The 21,639-nt window shown below is 39.1% G+C and overlaps 1 protein-coding gene across 1 annotated transcript in view; it reads left to right on the top strand.

Moving 5' to 3' along the window:
• The window catches only part of GABRA2 (gamma-aminobutyric acid type A receptor subunit alpha2), a 63,067-nt gene extending 52,143 nt beyond the window's left edge, over positions 1-10,924 (top strand). The window contains exons 9-10 of the mRNA XM_064449372.1: positions 435-637; positions 4,189-10,924. Of these exons, the coding sequence (XP_064305442.1) occupies positions 435-637; positions 4,189-4,497 (512 nt within the window). The 3' untranslated portion in view covers positions 4,498-10,924. The remainder of the gene's footprint in view (positions 1-434; positions 638-4,188) is intronic.
• The last annotated feature ends 10,715 nt before the right edge of the window (positions 10,925-21,639 follow it).

Below are 21,639 nucleotides of genomic sequence, written 5' to 3'. Positions count from 1 at the left end.
CAACTGTGTCACTAGATGGTTAGTGAGACAGTTATTGGAAAAAAAAATCATTATTTCTAATAACAAAGGTCAGTGTGGTACTGTCAATAAAGATCGGTGCCAGATATGCAGCCACTGCAGTGAAGCCAACCAACATTAACTTATTAATCATTATTACTCTAATGCTGCAAAATATTATGATTCCATTAAGGAGTACTTAATTTTGTCCCTCACCAGTCCTGATAGCTAAAAAACCCACCAAAACCCCAAAATTATCTATCTCCTGTAAGTAAAATCTTCAGCTGAATAAAAAAAGGGAAGTTTATAGACAATGAAATAAGCAAATTTTCCATAGTGTGCCACAAACACACCATAATAATTTTTGGTTTGTGTTTTTGTTAACATTCAAAATCCAAGTAAAATTGTTGATGTTCTGTTGTTTTGTCCCCTTGCAGGAGTAACAACTGTGTTGACAATGACAACACTGAGCATCAGTGCTCGAAATTCACTCCCCAAAGTAGCATATGCAACAGCTATGGATTGGTTTATTGCTGTTTGTTACGCATTTGTATTCTCTGCATTAATTGAATTTGCAACTGTAAATTATTTCACAAAACGAGGATGGGCCTGGGATGGAAAAAGTGTGGTGAATGATAAGGTAAGTCCTAAGGAAATAACGCTATTTCCAGTCAATTCCACTAAAACAGCTGTAATAGATTGTTTTGATATAATTGGCTATATATATAAAAAGGTGATGCTTTAAATCAAAAGAATGTAGATGTATTTTTGTCCTGAACAAAAATATATATGCCCTGATGTAGCTAATTTTGCTTGGTCTCAATAATGCAGATTTAATTATCAAGCACATTTTTTTTTTAACATTGGGAACTGTCTGATTTGTTTCTTGACCCTCAGATACAACTGTTTAACTAGTTACTCAGAAAATTTAATCCAGATTTTATTGGTTGATCGCTTTTTTATTATTTAATCCAATTGAGTTGGAAATAAGAAAAATATTTCAGAAAGATATGTGTATATTAATTTTCCTGGTAACTAAGGATCAGAAAAACACTGAATGCCCGTATATGTAAAAAATATTAATAACAAAATCTAGAAGTTTTGAACATTTTCAGTATTCTGGAACTTACCCCTAATGATACATAGACATTAATTTTTAAACTAATTTAAATAGCAGTTGCACGAAATTCTGAGTACTTCTTCACCTATGATGTACTGATGCTCTGAGAGCACAGAAACACAGTGAAGCCTTAGTTTTCTGCTACTGAGAGTAGTGTAGGTGTGGTAGCATGAAGAAATTTTAACCTGATAGAATTTATTTTGTGAACAGAATGAACTGGTGCTACGCCTAAATTTGTGTCAAGCTTTGCAGTTTATAATTATAATAACACAGGATAAATGTTAAAGCTGACTTGTTGTTTTGACTTAGTATATTATAGGATTTTGTCTTACCCAAGTCGCTGATTCTGTCAATGGAAAAAGATTTCTCCTGACAAATAATACTCTGATTTCTGTGGTTCTCCTTAAAATAGGATAGAATATTATTTACTTCCTAGATGATAATAGTAGACATGAAGCAAAGTTCAATTAACTGATGGTTTCTCAGCACTTTGATTGCATAAAGCACAATGCATAAAGAAGCAAAAGGTCAGTTAATGGTAAAGGAGAATTAGAGGAATTGAATACATTGTTTATAATTCCCTGTGGCTTCTGGAAGGGCATGAACTATCCATAGCTTCAGGATCTGTTCCCTCATGCTAGAAGTGGATACCGAATTACTACAAGTTTATCAACATGTCATGAGTGAAGCTTTTCAGACTGGCATGTTGCCCTGGCATTGTAATAATGGAGGGAGCACTTATAAACTCTCTGATCATCCTTTGGCTGTTCTTTTAAATTAATATAACCGTGTTGTCTCATGATCTTAGGAGTGGCAGCTATTTAACAGCTGGGTAGTATTCCTTCCCTAGGAATGACAAAATTAGCTATTCCATTTTAAGGTTTATATACCATTCACATGTCCAGTCCTCTATTTAATTCAAACTGACTTAAGAAAAAGCTAAACTTCTAACATATTCGTTGTTTCTCACACAAAAATATCATTCATCTTTATGCTGCAGGTCTCATTAATGGTATTATGGATACCTTTTAAAACACACTAAGTGTGTCTGAAAGGAAAGAATTATAGATCAATTAAAGTGTTCCTTTCATTATTTGATTTCGTAATTTGCTCTTATTTTTGCTGAGTGCGTCTGTGCACCTAAAGCCAGGCTTACTCTTCTCCAAATAATGAGAAATACATTTCCTCAGTGACAGTCATCTGCGTTCACATTATATGGAAATTCCCATCTAAGTGCTGCCAACGTGGACTTTGTCTCATAGGAAAGAAGGTGCAGGGACAAGCTACATATTTGATCAGCCCTTTTTCACACTCCAGTCGATAAGGAACAATGCTGATTCCTACCTGATTCCAGTTTTTCTTTTTATGTGACACCATCTCCTGAGACAAAGTATTTGGGGCACAACATCTAACCATGAAAATCTTACCAAGATGTGTAGATGGCCATGGTAAATATCAAATTGGTCCTAATTTAAAACCAGAATTGGAAATTGCATAGATGCCTCCCAGTGGAAGCAAAAACTTGGAATGCACCTGTATGAGAAATGTCAGAATTCCCTCACTTGTGCCACTTCCATTAGATCAAATTTAACTCCCCTGCTCCAAGCAGCGTCAGCTGGGGATGGTTGCTCAGGGTCACGTCCAGACGGTTTTTTAATATCTCCGAGGACAGAGACTCCACAACCACTCTGGACAACCTGTTGCAGTGCTCAGTCACGCTCACAGTAGAACAGGTTTTTTTGTATGTTTAAGTGGAATATTCTGTATTTCAATTTGTGCCCATTGCCTCTTGTTTTTCCATTGGATATCACTGAGAGGAGTCTGGTCTGGTTGTCTTTACTGTCTCCCACCAGATATTTATGTACATTGATAAGACTTCCTCCCGAGCCTTCTATTCTCCAGGCTTAACAGCCCCAGTTCTCTCAGCCTTTCATATCTCAGGTGCTTCAGGCCTTAAATAATCTTGGTGGTCCTTTGCTGGGCTTGCTCTATTATATCCATGTCTCTCTTGAACTGGGGAGCCCAGAACTGGATGTGTCTCGCTAGGGCTGAATCGAAGGGAACGATCACCTCTCTGTCTGCCTGCTGGCCGTGCTCTTTGTCATGCAGACCGGGAGGCTGTTGGCCTTTGTTGCTGTGAGGGCACATTGCTGGCTTGTGTTGAGCTTGGGGCACCAGGATCCCCTGGGCTTTTTCTGCAAAGCTGCTTTCCAGCCCATTAGCCCCAACCTGTACTGGTGCATGGGGTTATTCCTACCCAGGTGCAGGATTTGAATTTCCCTTTGCTGAACTTCATTAAATTCTTGTCATTCCATACCACTTTTCTTATCTTCTGCTATTTCTTTTAGGTTCTAATTCCCACTTTCATCACTGTTATGCATTCTTTAAGCAATAATTTCTGAAAAACAGAAATAATCCTTGGGCTAGTTCTCAGCTTACTTCTGCAACTACCAGGCTGGAATCCTTCTTTCTCTTAATTGCCATCTCTTTCTGACTTCTGTGTGTATGTATATGTAAACAAAACAATAAACATTTCTCCAGAATCTCTTAAAAATGTAGACCATTTCTGAAATTCCTTTATTTATCGGTGGTATGTTATGAGATGTTCAAATAATAGTGATGCTAGATTTATGTGCGAAAGATGACCTGATTTTCATTTTATTACAATGCCGGGTTATCTTTTTTCCCAGTCCACCCATTCACTCCTAGTTGTCTTAACAGACAACTAGTAAAGAGCCAGATACAAAGCAGCTAAAGACCAAATCTTTTCCAGTTATCCTTACAATTGCAGTAACAGACCCTTCCTCGTATAACTTCAGTAGGGCATTTGATGGTGCGAGAGTCCATGTTTTTAGAGCATTCTTATGTTACCTGTACCTTCTTTTCGGATAGACTAGAAGTGTCCAACCTGTGATTCTGTGATATTTGAGTTTATCAGTATGTATTCCTGGTATTTATTTTAACATACTCACACATACTTGTTTGTTTCTTTTACATTTGAAATTATGTTTTGTTAAGTCTATTCTGGAAAATACACATTAAATATTTAACTTCATGCTGTCTTCCAATAGAAAAAAGAAAAAGCATCTGTCATTAAGAAAAACAATGCCTATGCAGTGGCTGTTGCCAACTATGCTCCAAATATTACCAAGGACTCAGTGCTACCAACCATCTCCAAGAGCGCTACAACTGCAGAACCCAACAAGGCAAAACCAGAAGCGAAGCCACAGGAAGCAAAGAAGACATTCAACAGTGTTAGCAAGATTGACAGAATGTCTAGAATAGTGTTTCCCGTCTTATTTGGTACTTTTAATTTAGTGTATTGGGCTACATATTTAAACAGGGAGCCTGTCTTACTTGGCTTTGCGCCATCAACCTAAAAGCTGAATTGCACTGAGGACTTAAAGCATCATTCTAATCAGATAGGTTGTTCGCTATGTACAGTACGACTAATAACTGCTAATCTGTGAACCATTATGTACAGAGTGTATATAGATGTCTTATCTGTGTATCTCCAAAGGAGGGACACAGTGTTAATTCATGGGTCTGTAAACAGATAGCACCCATGGCAAACATAGCCAGCTCTTTAAAAGTTATACCCAGGGGAGTTCTGTTAAACTAGGATTCAAATATACAGAATTATATTCTCTCCATACAATAAAATAAAGATATGATCCTACATAATTATTTAGGAACAGTATTTTTTTAATTTAAAGTTAAAATATTTTTCTATAAAGTAACTAATTCTACTTTAATGAAAGAAACTGTCATTTAAAAAAGTGATTTTTTTAAAAAGGTGTAATTGTTTCATAAAATACAGTACCCATGTACATAACAGAGTATGGAGGTCGTACAGTTCTACTGTTCACATTCTGGATACTAGGTAGGCTGAAGAGGTAGTAAAGACTACTATATGGCAAAACCCCTGAGTTTCTTACTTCTGTCCTGTTTGAAGTTGTTAATAAACTCTTTTAATTGATTTCAGAGAAAAGCAAGTGTTAATCAAATTTCCAGTATCAACCAACTTCCACTAGTGAACTACTGAAGTGAAATTCTTTTCACTGTTTTATTTATTTGATGTTGCTAAGCCAGATTCTCTGGATTTTTTTGCTTTTTTATTTTGGTCTTAATTGGATTATTAGATTAGATTCATGAAAGCACTCAGAAATTTTTCAGGGTTAAGTATATCAGTAATGTAATACACTCTTTTTCCTTTCTTAATGTTTTCCTAAAACCTGCCATTAAAATATTTACCTGTATTTGTCCCAGAAAGCATGGTTTTCAAGGGAAACAAGAACCATTTAAGTTCAGGAAATTGTCCATATAATAAAAATTACTGCTGCTTTTGTAAATTGCAAGTTTACATTTCGCTGACATAACTTTACAACAACTTTGTATACTAGAAATGGTTTTGCTAAGATTTGAATGTTATTTTTTTAATAAAAGGTCATGCATCATCAGTAGGTATCAACTGTATTTCATATACACAAATATAACTAAATTGGAGCTGCCATTTGCAATTTTATATGAACATTTAATACTGATCAGGAAAACTGTTTTTCATCTGAGCCTTTGCAAAGATTCTTTATGCCCCTAAAGGCCTGGTAAATCATGACATAAGTAATAATTGTGTACTGTATTTAGATTTTAGTATACTTGGCCAGTCAAAAATATTTTGATTCACACATACATTAGCAGTTATTAGTTGACCTTTAAAAAAAGATACACCTTTATGATGATGTCTTCGAGTAGAGACATATGTAGTCGTATAGTGTCATTTATTGCAGTTTTGTACAGTACTTGAGTATAGTGCATAAAATAGATATGTTCAGAGTTTAACAAAGTTGTACAAATATTTCTAAAATCAAATAAAAGAGTATCTTAAGACATGGAAATGTGCTAAAAACAACAAAGAGAAACACTGCTTTCATTTGCTGTTTTATTTTCTTGCTTTTTCTTTGCTTTTAATGTGATTCTGTTTTGTACTTTATGTGACAGTATAGATGCCAAGGTCACAAATGCATATTATGAATAGAATTAATAGTTAAGACAGAGTTGACATCAGTAAAATAAAGATGTTTCGTAAGTTATAAATGAAAGGGAGAAGCATGGACAAGGTGTGTATCCCTTGAAGTCCCTCTAATTAAGCCGTCAGATTAAACCTTTCTCATCAACAGTAGTTAAAAAATGAGCACTTTACTTAGAACATTAAAATAAAAATATCCTTATTTTTCATATATATTTATATATAAATTATAGATCTTCCATGTAACATGGAGATGTGTGCAATAGTGTGATTATGAGCATAAGGCTGGAAGGCAAGCAATAACAAAAAGGTTTTTTCATGGTATAATTATACATTTTTAAAATGTTTCATTTGTAAATTATAAATTATCCCTTTAACGTCACATTGTCCAGGTATGAATAAATATATAAATATGTGCATATGTACAAATAATTGTAAATATTAGAACTGTAGAAAAATCCCTTCACTTTTAACTCTGTTTTTGGCAAAGGGCTCTGACTGTATAGTTTAATAGAGGCCCATGCTAAACTGCTCTTGAACTTGAGCAGCTTGATTATGTTTTCTGTAGTGGAGGTCTCCTTCCTGTGACCTAGTGGGAGTTCTTACCTTCTGTTCGTATCAGCAAGACCTAGGGACTCTCCGAACCTCACTGGACTGGGCTATGAGAAACAGAGGTTTGTGCTTCACCCTTGGCCATATCCCAGGTACTCCAGACCCTTCACAATGTTTAAACAATGTTGGGTATTGCTTCATGCATGACACTGTGTAGTCAGACCCCTCCCCACTACAAACATGCGTGTGCTCAAAGGCATGTTGGATTAACTGATAAGGAAGGATTTTTGCATCCTTACCCAAGAATGGGACCCCTCAAAGGTTTTTAACAGTACGAGTCTTCTCCAACAAGACTTCTTCTCTGGAAGATAACATGTGTGTAATTCAGAGCTGCACACAAAAAGGGTGTCTTCAGTTTGCACATGAAGCCTGATGCTGTCTCGTGTTAGTCAGCTCTGCTGCTACTGCTTATATTGGGTACAATTATTTTTTCATTCACTGACCATTTTCTCTACACTTGTGTTACGCTTAGTCAGACAAAAAAACAGGAGTTTATCACATGCTAAAGATACATTTATAACATGCTAATATAGAAAAATAGGCATACTCTATAAATTCACTCCGTGAAAAATAATACATTTTAAATATCCACATGCAGTGGATTATTTTGGCATCCAGCTTTCAGCTGGTTCCTGGCAAATGAATGTCTGCCATGTGACATTTTACCAGAATGAATCTGGCAAATTCAGCTTTTGTCAATCAGGAAATCAGGAATACTGTGGGCGTCAGCAAGGCTTTTGAGTGCGTACACCCCAGAGAAGTTTCACTTTTACATTTAGTTCAGTTGGTCTGTGTTACAGCAAACTCTTTCTGTGGGAGGAAGGAGTCTGCTTTATTGTTTCTCTGCTGAAACATTTATAGTGAGTAAACTGCCTGCACGTAAGTTGCAAATTTGTAAGACTAACAACTAGATAAGTGAATTTGAATGTAAAGATTTAAGTGAACGTGAGCATTGTGCAAGGAACACCGGAATACAAGACTTAGGTTTTCTTTCCATTTAGCAGCATAGAATCTGTATCTGGGATTTTAAAGCTGGTCTCATAAATTTATGTGCCAAACACCTAGAAGTTTCATTTATTTTGAGTAAAACTTGCTGGTCTTAAAGTGGGGAGAGAGAGCATGAGTGAACAAACACAAGTCAAAGACTTGCACGTGGAATCTACCAGTGAAATTTTTGGTTGACATGCTAATCTAATTTATTTTTTCCTTTCTTCTTGGGTCAGGGTGTGATGTTTTATTTGGCTTAAACAATGAATACAATAAATACAATGATATAACACTGTGGTAAACTTGGATAATTATGAACCATTGTTTACGAAATAGGTTTCCTGTGTAGTACTGGGGCACACACTTCTGGATGCATGTGGTCAGTAATTTAACAGTAATTTATAAATCAGCATGAAGAATATAGAGATCAGCAGGGTTTATCAGCCAGAATTGTCTGCTGGAGACTTCTTAACGGATTGCTTTTAAAAGAGTGGCTTCCAAACTTCTCAAGTACATTGTAGCCAATTAAATTACCTTCACCTTCCATATCTGGGTTAATTCAACTTGTAACTGCTGCATTGTTGAGCATCTTTAGAAACAAATACTACGGTTGATGTTCTGAGATATGATCTTTAGCTTGGGACACTACTCATACCACTGAACATTATGCTAAACTAAGGCGCTAGTCTGCCTCTACAGTCACAGGAGAGAGCATGAAAGAGCTTCACTAGACACCAGACAGGAGCCTTAATGAATCACCATCCCTTCCCGGTGATTACAGATAATACATGGGGGGGTGAGACTTTTCAGATGTGGGGTGACCATAAACTGTCTGCATGAAAGCAAGCAGAAGCACTGGGAGGAGGTAGGGATGTATGGGTGAGGAAAGGGGGAAAGAAAAGCAGCAAATGGGTCTGTTACTCTGTCGGTGGATTGTGAGATGACTGAGGAAGAAGCCGTTGAGGGAGGTAATGTGTATTTTTGTTTCAGCCTAAGTTCTGAGGTTTCATTACCAAATGTGAGTTGTGGGAGAGTAAATTTCAGAGCATATGAAATTGAAATACTTGTATAATTCTGCTGAACTTGAGGGACATTAGTTGTGCCTTTGAAACGGAGAGGCTTCTGCCTACTGCTTTGTGAAAACCATGCAATGTTCTGTGCTTCCTGCTGTATGGGGCATCTAGGGCAGAGGGGTAAAAGAAGCTTCAGGAAAATTAGAACTTTGTTAATTCTAAGGTTGTTTTTTTTCTTAGGAGGTGTGACTTTCACTTAAGCACAAATAGTCAGCATCCATCCTCCATCCCTCTCATTGCTATTCTGAAAGCTTAGTGGTGCACAAATTTTTGCCTTGGCCTTTCACAAAATAGGTCAAGGCTACGCTCCTGAACATCTCCATTCCTAAAAATTTGCATGAAAGATGATTTCAGTATGGATATGAAGCTATCATCAGTCTATGCCCGATTATGTGTAGACACATAATGCTAAAATTTAGACTGCAATGCAATGGGTTTTAAAGCAGAGGAAGAAAACATTTTAAAATGAGCCCAGAAAGTTAAGTAGCTTCATTTAAAGAACACAGAGCATGACAAATGTACAAATGTCTGAACACATCTAAATAGAATCTCTGTGTGGTATAATTTGATGTCATATAAAGTTTTTGTCTTAAAGACTTTGAATCATTACAGTAATTAAGTGAATTTATGTGAAAGTCAGCTCACACTTCAGCCTCCAGTAAAGGGAGTGGTTCTTCAGAAAGCAGAGTTTTAGGATTCCTTCCACCTCTTTCCAGCAACAGTGTACCTTCTGCTAGAATGCTGTCAGTTTGCAATATAACTTTAAGTTATACCCCTTTAATATTACCATCTCTTGATTTTGTTTTTTTAGTCAAGGAGACCTCCACCTCATTTCTGTAGATAACCCAAACTCCCTAACAACCAGGATTTTAATTCTATTCTGAATCTAATTGTTAATTCCAGCCACCTGAGAATTGGTGAGGGACTTCATCGCTTTAGACCTTTAGTAGTAGAAGCTAAAGGCTTAAAAGTTTGTTTCCATGAATGACAGATGTTAATCACATAAAAAGTTTGTTTACCTCTACTTCAAACCATTTAATTTTCTAGATTCAGATCTCTCCAGGTGAATCCTTGAGCTCATAATTCGGAGTCTGTGATTACATCTTACTGGAAGAGGCTAAACTTTGAGGGCTTGACATCTCTGACTGAGATCAGGGCAAAACTTGCACTGAATTTAAAATAAAACTGATTAACGTCCTCAGGATATTTGTCTGCATCACTGAAGTCAGTAAGGATTTTTTTACAGAAGGGGAGTACACCTCAGTGCACACTTGGGCTCTCCTATGGGTGGAGGTGCTTAGTTCTTTAACCCATGAAAATAAGCCCTTAAAGAGGAGTCAACCATACTGAAATACAGGACTTGATGTCTGTTTCATTCCTGCTATATATTAATGCCTTTTAAGAATGTTGTGAAAGTGCTATGAGTTAGGAGTAAGTGATAACACTCCCAAAAAGGAATTTGGAGGATGTTTTAAAATATGCAAGATGTTGTATACTCTTCCTCTAGTGTTGGTGTCTACATAAATATATATGAATATATTTTTATTGTTGGATGATTTAAAAGTTATATTTTGGTTTCAAATTTTAATTCCTTACATAATGTTGTGAATACCTCACTCAGTCAGGTGGCCTGGAGCGTGTCTTTATGCATTCAACATTTTTAATGATTGCACTGAGTGCTTTCATTTGTCTGATATTCGAAGAGGTGAGCTTCAACAGGTTGACGTGTTACATTTGTTTTCCAGTACTTCATCCATCTATCTATGCTGTTGAGGATGGATGGAAATAGAGAATGGAACAAGATATTGCTTTGATCAACTGCTTTTGATATTCTTTATTAGATGTTCATTTTGGCTGACTTTATCAGTTTATAGGCTACTGTAGCTTAGCATTAGCACGGAATGCAATGTAGTACTTTACATCTATTAGAATACATATGTACAATATGCACCGTATCTATAAACTGTTAAAAAATCAGTTCCTAAACAGCACCCCTTCACCCTCTGCCCTCCATATAGTCACTTTATTAGGAAACATTTGAAGGCACTTTAATGGAGGTGATTACACTAAATCTTGTTATACTTGATTTTAAAAAAATAGTAAAAATAACATGGAGTCTGATTCAGACATTGTTACCAATTTCTCGGCTGAGCTGGAGTCAGAGAGCATTTATGCGTTATATGACAAATCTACTTTAGTGAGTCACTTAGGCGTGAAAATGTGTAAGAGTTTGAAAATAGACGCTTCCAGTATATTAACAAGAAATAAGGAAACAGGAAGAAGGGAACCAATAATTTTAAAGAAAATTAAACACCAATCAAATATGCACAGTAAGAAACTGCATGATAAATGTAAGTATACTTAACCTTGAACATCGACATCATATAAAATCTTCTGGGTGACAGTTCACTTATTTAGTAGGTTTCATAGTTACAAATAATTAAAGAGGATGATAATATTCTGTAATTTGTGACCTTGTTTTAACTGGAAAAAGTTGTTACTTTTCTAAAATGTAAAAGAAATAACTGGATTTATGTTTGAATGTGTCACTGCTTGCTGTTGAAGAATATTTATTAACCACATGCAAAATATTGCTTAACATTATCTTTTTGTACTTCTTATTAAAGTTAATTTAAATATAGCACATTTTGTATTTTTGTTTTTAATGCTTTGACAGCACAAATGTTTAATTCCCCTCATAGCTTTTCTCTCAGGATTTGTGTGTGAGGCTTTGTTTGTTTGTTTTTGTTCGCTTGTTTTTAAGTAACCCATTACCGCCTCTGTGAAGGTGCTTTTTTTATTAAGGATAGAATTTCCCAAAGGAAACAAACAGTATATTGGAAAGAAAATATTCCTTAGCTTGGTGAGAGTTTAATAGGGTTTTCTATTTATACAATGAGAATGTCCTCACGTTTTTTATTACGCATGGCAATGTTTCATGTTTTCAGAAGGTTATAAAACATATTGCTGCAGGGTATAGGTAACCACGAGTTGATGTGGAACGTAAGAAGCCTCCTACTAGACAGCTTGGTTCATCAATGGGAGTATACTGGGTAACAAAGCTTACTTGGAAACAACCCCAAATATATATACTGTTAGTAGGGTGTGGGTTTGTTTTTGGTTTTTTGTTTATTTTAAAATAAGTGTTCTGAGTTCCAAGTCTTTTGGTGGAAAGGCTATAAATACTTCAGGGATGGCCCTTTATTTTCCTGTATAGCTGCAGCTTCTCATGACAAACACATAAATGTTCTTCATGGAAGATGGAAGTAATTTTGCTTATTGGAAGGGATCTGGGGCTCCTTGTATCTGGGCTGGGGCTATGTAATGCTCTCCTGGAATACCTGGGGATGCCAGGACAGTGTGTGAGCAACCTATGTTGCAGATAGATAAAAATAGTAGAGTTGTAATAAATTACATTGGTAAGGATCTCTGGAGGTCATCCTGTCAAATCCCCTGCTCAGTGTACATTACATGAAGTTGTGTGAGGCCTTGTCCAGTCAAGTACTGAGCATCTCCAAGGATGGAGATCGCACAGCCTCCCTGGGTCCCTGTTTCTCTGTCACCACACTCATGGCATAGAAACATTTCTTTGTATTTGATTGTAACTTCTCATGTTGCAAATTGTACCTATTGCTACTTGCTCTATTTCTTTGGACTTCTGAGACGAGTGTCCCAATGTGTATAGTCCAAGCTATAGCCGTAAGTGGTTTGGCTTTATTGCTAGTTTATGTTGAAAAAGCTAACATGGGCTCAGGCTTCACCACAAGGCTGGCTTTCCCAAGGTTTTCCTTGGAAGATGACTGCTTAGATCTTACTTACTTGTACCCCAAAAGAGATATTTGGGCTGGTGGATAACAAACTCTACCTGCCTCTGTGAATCAGGGCAATATCCTTTGCATGTGTACGATGACATCTGTCAATTAACAAGATGCAGTAGAAGAATATTGTTATCACATATATATATGGGTGATTTTGCACTTGGTTTCCCACAGTAAATTTTCAGTTACTGAGGTGGTACAAACTACATATTATATCAGGTGAGGAAAACCCTCCCTAACCTGTAAATGCAGGGCTGGGTAATTGCAGTTGTAGTCCCAAGGTGACGTACCACAGCTCCTGCATGTGCTTTGTATTCTGGCAACTGCTACACCAGTTAGGTGCCCTGTGTATGCACAGCCACAGCCTTCCATTTAGAAACAAATCCTTAAAACCTATTGCTCATTGTGGTTCTTGGCTGGGGCCTCTTTATGAGCTCTGTGGCATACTTCGCAGAGTTCAAGATACTGTGTTGCTGTAGTTCAAATTACTTTAGATGATTCATCTTGGATTTCAAGCTTGTAAACTCTGATTTGTAAGTGTTAAAGGTACCAGCAAATACCAACAAATATATTACTTGATGTTGGAATATTTGTCAGAGAATAGAGCCTCCTTCTAACTGTTGTTGCTGTCTCCTGGATTTGAAGGGAAAATCAAAATGTGAGGAGTAAAAAAAAGGTCAGAGAAAGTTGACTTACGTTCTTCAGGTCAAATTACTATTTACATCATGTCCCTAACTGTGTCCTGCATTGGGATCATTGGGATATACACTTCATCTGCAGATTGGCGCAGGCTGGGCGAGGGAGTTGCCTTTCTGTTAACGGAGTAGCTTTTTTCTGGATTGCTTTGTGATAGTTCAAAACTGTCATGGTTTTTTGTATTTTTTTGATAGCACACCTTACACAATTAATCTAGTCTTCATCCTGAAGTCCCAGAGAGCCTGTTTTATTGTGTTAGAGACTTATATTGAAGTACAACACTCTCAGTGAACTCCAGTCCTACTACAACACTGTCACCAACACTGTTCCCAAGGAAAAGCCTACGAACAGCACACACACTGCATATTGAGCAATATATTGGGTAATGTGTAAGCCTGATTCTTATTGCCACTTCGTAATTTGCCATTTCTTTGCCACTGGTCCATAAAAACCAGCCCTCCCTTGAAGTGGTGTGAGAGTTTGGCCAATCCATGAAACATGGGATTCACACTGGGATGACGCCGGCAAGAGGCTGGACATGGTTGTTCAAACGCACCGATAGGTATGTACTTGGGTTATTTGGGCATTGCTCCCTGCTTTTCTCTAGAGCTGTAAATGAGTAGCTTTTGAGCGTGTACCGATAGGACCCAATCTCAGTTATATGACCCAGTACTTTTCTTATGTACCTATTCCGGGTGTTTGCTTCTTAAGAGATTTACCGATTTATTAGGACACTGTAAATAACACCTCCTGGAGCCACTGGATGAATTTTACTTCCTTTTCATTTCTTCCCCTTCAGAGGGAATGTTGTAATATAAAGCAAGGCAATATCCTAATGCCAGGATAAAAATAAGGATGAAGTTATTGGTGAAGAAGCAGTCTATTCTGCTTGTCTCTCTCTATGTTTCCTTTTTCATGGATGCAAAAATGTATGCAGACAAAATATGCTAGGAGGGCAAAATATGCTTGTAGTGCTTTCTTACTAGCAATTGTCTGAAGATAGCTATTGTTCCATTGGGAAGTGTTATGCTTTAGTCAGAATATTTTTTTCTGAATATTTCATCAGTATCAAAGAGTATTTTTATGCCCTTATGGAATGCTGGGCGATTACCAGCAATGTAGAAAATGGTCTATAACATAGTATATTTTTTCAGGAAACTTTTAATCCAAAAATCAGATTGTAATGAATGAGGATTTCTCTTCAACAATATGCTTTAGGTAGAGGTATGAAGTAAATAGAGGGCCTGACTAATATTTACAGAGCTGATAGATCATGTGGGAGAAGAAAAGCATTTAACTAGAACCAGCATTGACTACATCAAACATTTTGAACAGTTGTCCTTTGCATTTGTGGTGGATGGAAGCCACAGTAAAAGTGAAAGATTAATATTCATAACATTTTAAATCTTGAAAAGCAACTCTGCTTTCAGTTTCTTTGCAGATCTTTTGAGACCCTGGTATAAATTATTAAAGAGGAAGGAACTTAATGTCTCTTCCACTTTCCAAAGACTGGCATCATTTTTTGCTAATACTGGACATGAGTGGCAAGAGCAAAGAATGTGACGGAGTTTTATGAAGATTATTGTTTTGTGCAGAGCAACTTATTTAACTGCTGCACTCCTCCTCCCCCCTCCTCTTCCACCCCCCTCACGCCCAAGTCAATTTTTAAAATTTTGAGATAGTCAGAACTGGCAATGAAAATTCCCCTAAGCTGTAGCTTGGCATATTGCTATTAAACCTTTCTGATGGAACACATTTTCCTTTGAAATTCCTTTCTGTTCTTCCTTTCTATCAAAGCCACCGAACACCAAACAGGTTAGTTTTTGCAGAAACAACAGTGATGGGAGTCAAACCATGCCTCACGCTGCATTATAGGTGGAGTTCAACTGCTTTTAGTGTGGGCTGTGCATGGTGGTCAATGTCTCTATTTTTAAAAAAATAAGTCTGACAGCATTAATACACTAGAACAAGCGTCCAGTAATGAGCCATTGTCCAGATGGTACTGAGAAAGAGTAGATCCATCTGGTCACCCTGCCATTTACCAAAGGTGAGGCTACCTTCACACCTCACACTAAGAGACAGTGTAAAGAGACGACATCCAAAGCAGTACAGGAGGCTTCTGAAGTTCATTGACAACAACTTCCTAGCCCAGGTAATGGAAGAGCCAATGAGGGGAGATACACTGCTGTACACTGTAGCTTACACTTACAAACAAGGATGGACTGGTTGGGAATGTGCAAGCCTTGGGTGCATTGACCATGAGATGGTGGTGTGCAGGATCCTGAGGGGGGAAACAATTCAAGAAGCAGGATTTCAGCCCTGTACTTCAAGAGACCAGACTTCCTCTGACTCTGATCTTCACACAGTGCTAACTCCGTACTCAGCCCCATGCTTCTGTGGGATATGCTCAAGCTGTTCCCTGTCCTTCTTGAACTGGGGACCCCAAAACTGAACACAGCACTCCAAATGTGGGCTCACTAGGGCAGAGTAGAGGGGGAGGATAACCTCCCTCGACCTGCTGGCCACACTCTTTTTAATGCAGCCCAGGACACCGTTGGCCTTCTTGGCCATAAGGGCACATTGCTGGCTCAGGGTCAGCTTGTTGTCCACCAGCACTCCCAGGTCCTTCTCCACAAAGCTGCCTTCCAGTACATCAGCCCCCCACCTGTACTGGTGCATGACCCTCTGAGCTCTGTTGTTCAGCCAGTTCTCTATCCACCTCACTGTCCACTCACCTAAATCAAGCCAAGGCAGCAGGAGGCCTGCATGGATGAACAAGTTGGTCTAGGCTAAACTCAACTATAAGAAGGAAGCAGGGCCAGGCGACCTGGAAGGAATATAGAGACACTCTCTGAGTACGCAGACCCAGTCATGAGAAAACAAAAGTCCACCTGGAGCCAAATATAATGACGGACATGAAAGGCAAAATGAAGGACTTCTATAGGTATCTCAGCAGCAAAGGGAAAACTAGGGAAAACATGGGTCCACTGTTTAATGGGGCTGGGACCCTGGTGACTTGGAAAAGGCTGAGGAACTCAATGCCTTCTTTGCCTTGGTCTTTGTTGGTAAGACCTACCTACCTTCAGGAATCCCAGGCTTCCAAGTCCAGTGGGAAAGTTGAGCAAGGAAGACTTAGCCTTGATGGAAGAAGATCAGGATAGGGAACATTTAAATAAACAGGACATACCCAAGTCCATGGATTCTGATGAGGTGCACCCAGAAGTGCTGAGGGAGCTGCCTGGTGTCACTGTGAGACAACTCTCAATTACCTTTGGAAAAAATCACAGTGATTTGAAGTAGTTCCTGAGGACTGGAAGAAAGCGTATATTACTCCTACCTTTAAAAAGGGCAAGAAGGAGGGTCTGGTGAACTACCAGCCAGTCATCTTTACCTTGATTCTTGGGAAGGTAATGGAGCAAATAATCCTGGAAAACATTTTCAAACATCCTAAGGACAAGATGGTGATTGGGAGTGGTGAGCATTGATTTATGAAGGGGAAATCATGCCTGACCAACCTGATACTCTTGTATTATCAGATGACTAGTTTTGTGAACAAGGGGAGAGCATTGGATATTGTTTATCAGACTTCAGTCTACTAGACAAACTGATGAAGTAGAGGTGAGGTAGGCTGGAAAGTGGCTGTACTGCCAGGCTCAGGAGATTGTGATCTGTAGCTCAAAGTTCACCTGGAAGCCAATCATTAGTTTATTTACCCACGGGTTGATACTGGGGCCAATACTATTTAAAATCTTGGATAATGACCTGGGTGATGTGACGGAGTGCACCCTCAGCAAGTTCACAGACAATATAAAATGGGGAGGAGTGGCTGATATACAACAGAACTGTGTTGCCATTCAAAAGAATCTCGACAGGTTGGAGAAATGCGTAGAGAAGAACCTCATGAGATTCAACAAAGGGAAATGCAAAATCCTCTATCATAGGAAGAATAAGTCCATGTACCAGTACAGGCTGGAAAGCAGCTCTGCACAGAAGTACCCTGGCATCCTGGTAGACAAGAAAACGAACCAGCAATGTGCTCTTGTGGCAAAGGCATCCAATTGCTGCCTGGATTGCAATAGGAAAAGCATTGCCAGCAGGTCAAGCTGCTACTCTGCTTTGGTGAGACCATGTCTGGAGTACTGTGTCCAGTGCTGGGTACAAGAGAGACATGAACATACTAGGGCAAGTCCTGTGAAGTGCCACAAAGATGACTAAGGGCCTGGACATTTTGAAATATGAGGAAAGGCTGAGAGAGGTAGGACTGTTCAGTCTGCAAAAAAGAGAAAGCTCAGGGGCAACTAATCCACATACTTCAATATCTAGGGGAGTAAAGAAAACCACATGAGACTTTTCTCAGTGATACTTACTGAAAGGACAAGAGGCAAAGGGCACAAATTGATATACAGAATATTCCATTTAAACACACAAAAACCCTGCCTTGCTGTGAGGGTGACTGAACACTGGACAGGTTGCCCAGAGATGCTGTGGAGTCTTCATCGTTGGAGATATTCAAAAGCTGTCTGGACATGATCCTGAGGAACCTGCTGCAGGTGACCTGCTTGGAGTAGGGATTTTAGACTAGATGATCTCGAGAGGTTCCTGCTAACCTCAGTGACCCTGTGACTCTGTGCAAAAACTGACAAAGCTGGTGTTGGAAGGAAGAATGAACTTGCTGGTATTAAATTTCTTTCTAAGGATCCAAGCAGATCACTGTCACTCATAGTACAAAATTAAACAAGCTCTAGTTTAAATCTTATTTCCCCTTCTGTGAATGTGTTCTTGGCTTTCTGCCTTGGAATTTATCAACTCCAAGTTCTGTGTTTAATCCAAATTGTACAGGTCCCTAAGATGGGCCATTTCCAGCTCTGAAGACCTCTGCTTGTGGTCGGTGGAGATCATTTTGCCCTCTTGGATTATGCAGCTCTAGCAAAGACTCTTTGTTGGGGTGAACTGTGGGGCAACCTGATACCAACAATGGCATTCCCTGTAACACATGGCTGCAAATTAATGTGCTCTTCTGCTCTTCACTTTCATCTGTATGAATAGCAGCCAGGTTTTCTTCAGATGCCACTACCAACACAGGCTATATAAAGAAAGTGTGAATAAGTTAGAAGTCACTGTGATAGCCCTTTAACTTTAGAAATAGATTAACTTGTATATAAATCTGTTACAAAACTAAATGAACGCCTACCTTTTTAGAAAGGAGTCTATAGGTACATTGAGAACTTTTAATGTACCGAACTCCCAAAGATATACCCAGCCCTACAACGGAGTCAGAGGCAGTATGTGACTGATCTTGCTTTCTGTTTCCCTCCAAGTGATCTAGCTAATCAGAAGGCAGGAAGGCTCTGTGGGTATATATAAATGAAAGTGTGCATGCATATATTTCAGTCTTCAAATTCTAAAACACTGAAAGAAACGGTTGTAGCCAACAGAAGGAAAATAGTCCATTTCTGTATGGAACAAACACAGATCATTATAGTCCAGCCAGTGATTTGCTTTCTCCTTTAGAAAATGAAAAGCGTGATATGAGGGAAGCATTGAGTGTGACCAAAGACAAAGGACTCAGCACATCTTGAATTAATACACACACCTTGGTGTTTTGCCAAATCTGACCAAATTGCTAGCCTTCAATAGCCTTTGGTTATTACTTGCTTTCTGATCACACATCACACTGCAAATGAAGCATATGCAATGTCAATTGGTTCAGAAAACAGAATTTAATATTCTCTGCTACAGCTGTAATTCAGTGTAGATCCATGTGCATTTCACTAGAAGCAACAGTCATACTTTATAAATACGATACAGCCTGGATTTTGTTATGCAAGTTTGTGCTTTTATGCAAGTCATGAGTATAATATCATGGTAAAATGTATTCCAACAAAAAACCTGATGCACGCTGAACAGGGGATATGAGTTATACCTGATATTAATGAACCATGCATTATTAGAAAGATGTTCTGCATAAGCTATGGGCATAAGCCACGGCTTTATGGCAATTATATTTGTGTTGTAATTTGTGAATGACTAAAAACTGTTTCTTGGATCACATTTTAAAACACCTAGAGCAGAACAGCTAACGCCTCTTGAACCAAACTGTTGCATCAGTGAGGATGTTTCCTAATCTGGATAGATATAGCAGTATAAAATGTTGAAACGCTACTGCTGATATTGATGTTAAATGCTGATTTTCTTTACTTATTTATTTTTGGCCAGACAGATTAGCTCCATAATTCAACCAGTTGAGCTTAAAGAGAAAGCAAGTGTTAGCCAAAAGGAAGGAATGGGAATGAGCATCCAGAGGTGAGGGAAGTGCTTAGAATAGCTATGAACCCACATCTTTCACCTTTCTTGCTCCGTTGTGGTTTGAATCCTTGGGTGAAATCCTGGCTTGATTCTTACAAGTTGTGAAGATCCTTTTGGCTCCAGGGTTTGTCCCTGACCTTGGTACCAGCATATACTTTTGCTTGTAATTTAGCCTTTTGGTAAATGTCAAACTTGTATGATATTTTTCATAGGAGGCACCCTTGCTATTAGAAGCTTCTTTATCAACTGATTTCTCTTTTTATATTCAGTGGCATGCTCCCATAACCTGCTTGGTTAGCCAGCCAGAAAAGCAGAGTTGGCTGTCTATACTCCATGGCCCATATCCTGCTAGAGAGAGGAATAATCTCACTTAATGCTAACAGATCTGCTGGTCTCCAGGTTCACACAATTTGTGTGGGTGACATTACACATCAAAGTGCGGCATTAAGGACTGCATCTTCTCCAGCATTAGCTACATGCAGTAGAATGTTCCTGTAGGTGTGATAGGATTTTTGCTAATTCAGCAGATATTTTTTTCCTACATTAAGGGAATTTTGGAAAAATCAGCTGGATGTCTTGAATTCCCACAACAGTCAAGACAGTAGGCAACCCACCTGTCTTGCCCTGTTTCTTACCTTGTATGCTGATGTCTCATTTTTCCTTAGAACAAGAGCTTCTGTTCCCTGCAGTTGCAAAGAAAGCCTCTGAGTTGTACACTCAACATCAAAAGTTACAGCACTCCCTGAATCTACAGACAATCTGACTCAATAGATCACTTCTGAGAAGTGTCATTTTAGTGTGTGGTGGACCAGTCGGTTAATAATTTAATTGGTACTTCAGTGAAGATAGTTTAAGTAATTTGAGCAAGAAATAGGTTTGTTTCCTCTGCCAGGCTACAATTACATATTTTTAACTGTCTTATAGTGCTTTGGAAATGGGAAAGAGAAAATCATAAAAGAAGAGCAAACAGATTTATGCAGTGCTACACTATTATCTGTCTCCCATAACATCATCATGGACAAGCTAAAGAAGTGAGGGTTGGATGAGTGGACAGTGAGGTGGACAGAGAACTGGCTGAACAGCAGAGCTCAGAGGGTCATGATCAACAGGGCAGAGTCTGTTTGGAGGCCTGTCACTAGTGGTGTTCCCCAGGGGTCTGTGCTGGGTCCAGTCCTGTTCAACATATTCATCAATGACCTGGATGAAGGGACAGAGTGTAACCTCAGCAAGTTTCCTGATGATACCAAGCTGGGAGGAGTGGCTGACACACCAGAAGGCTGTGCTGCCACCCAGCGAGACCTGGACAGGCTGGAGAGCTGGGCCAAGGGGAACTAGATGAAATTCAACAAGAGCAAGTGCAAGGTCCTGCACCTGGGGAGGAACAACCCCATGCACCAGTGCAGGTGGGGGTTGACCCACTGGAAGGCAGCTCTATTGAGAAGGACCTGGGAGTGCTGGTGGACAACAAGCTGACCCTGAGCCAGCGATGTGCCCTTGTGGCCAAGAAGGCCAACAGTGTCCTGGGCTGCATTAAAAGGAGTGTGGCCAGCAGGTCGAGGGAGGTGATCCTCGCCCTCTACTCTGCCCTAGTGAGGACACATTTGGAGTGCTGTGTTCAGTTTTGGGGTCCCCAGTTCAAGAAGGACAGGGAACAGCTCGAGCAAGTCCGGCAGAGAGCTACCAAGACGATCAGGGGACTGGAGCATCTCCCTTATGAGGAAAGGCTGAGACACCTGGGTTTGTTCAGCCTGGAGAAGAGAAGATTGAGGTGGGATCTCATCAATACTTAAAAATATCTGAAGGGTGGGTGTCAAGAGGATGGGGCCAGACTCTTTTCAGTGGTGCCCAACGACAGGCCAAGGGGCAATGGGCACAAGTTGGAACACAAGAAGTTCCACCTCAATATGAGAAAAAGCTTCTTTCCTGTGAGGGTGCCAGAGCAGTGGCACAGGCTGCCCAGGGAGGGTGTGGAGTCTCCTTCTTTGGAGACATTCAAAACCCACC

The sequence above is a fragment of the Phalacrocorax carbo genome, chromosome 4 (genome assembly GCF_963921805.1).
Source record: "Phalacrocorax carbo chromosome 4, bPhaCar2.1, whole genome shotgun sequence".
Taxonomy (NCBI): domain Eukaryota; kingdom Metazoa; phylum Chordata; class Aves; order Suliformes; family Phalacrocoracidae; genus Phalacrocorax; species Phalacrocorax carbo.
This window is presented reverse-complemented; position numbering and strand designations above follow the sequence as displayed.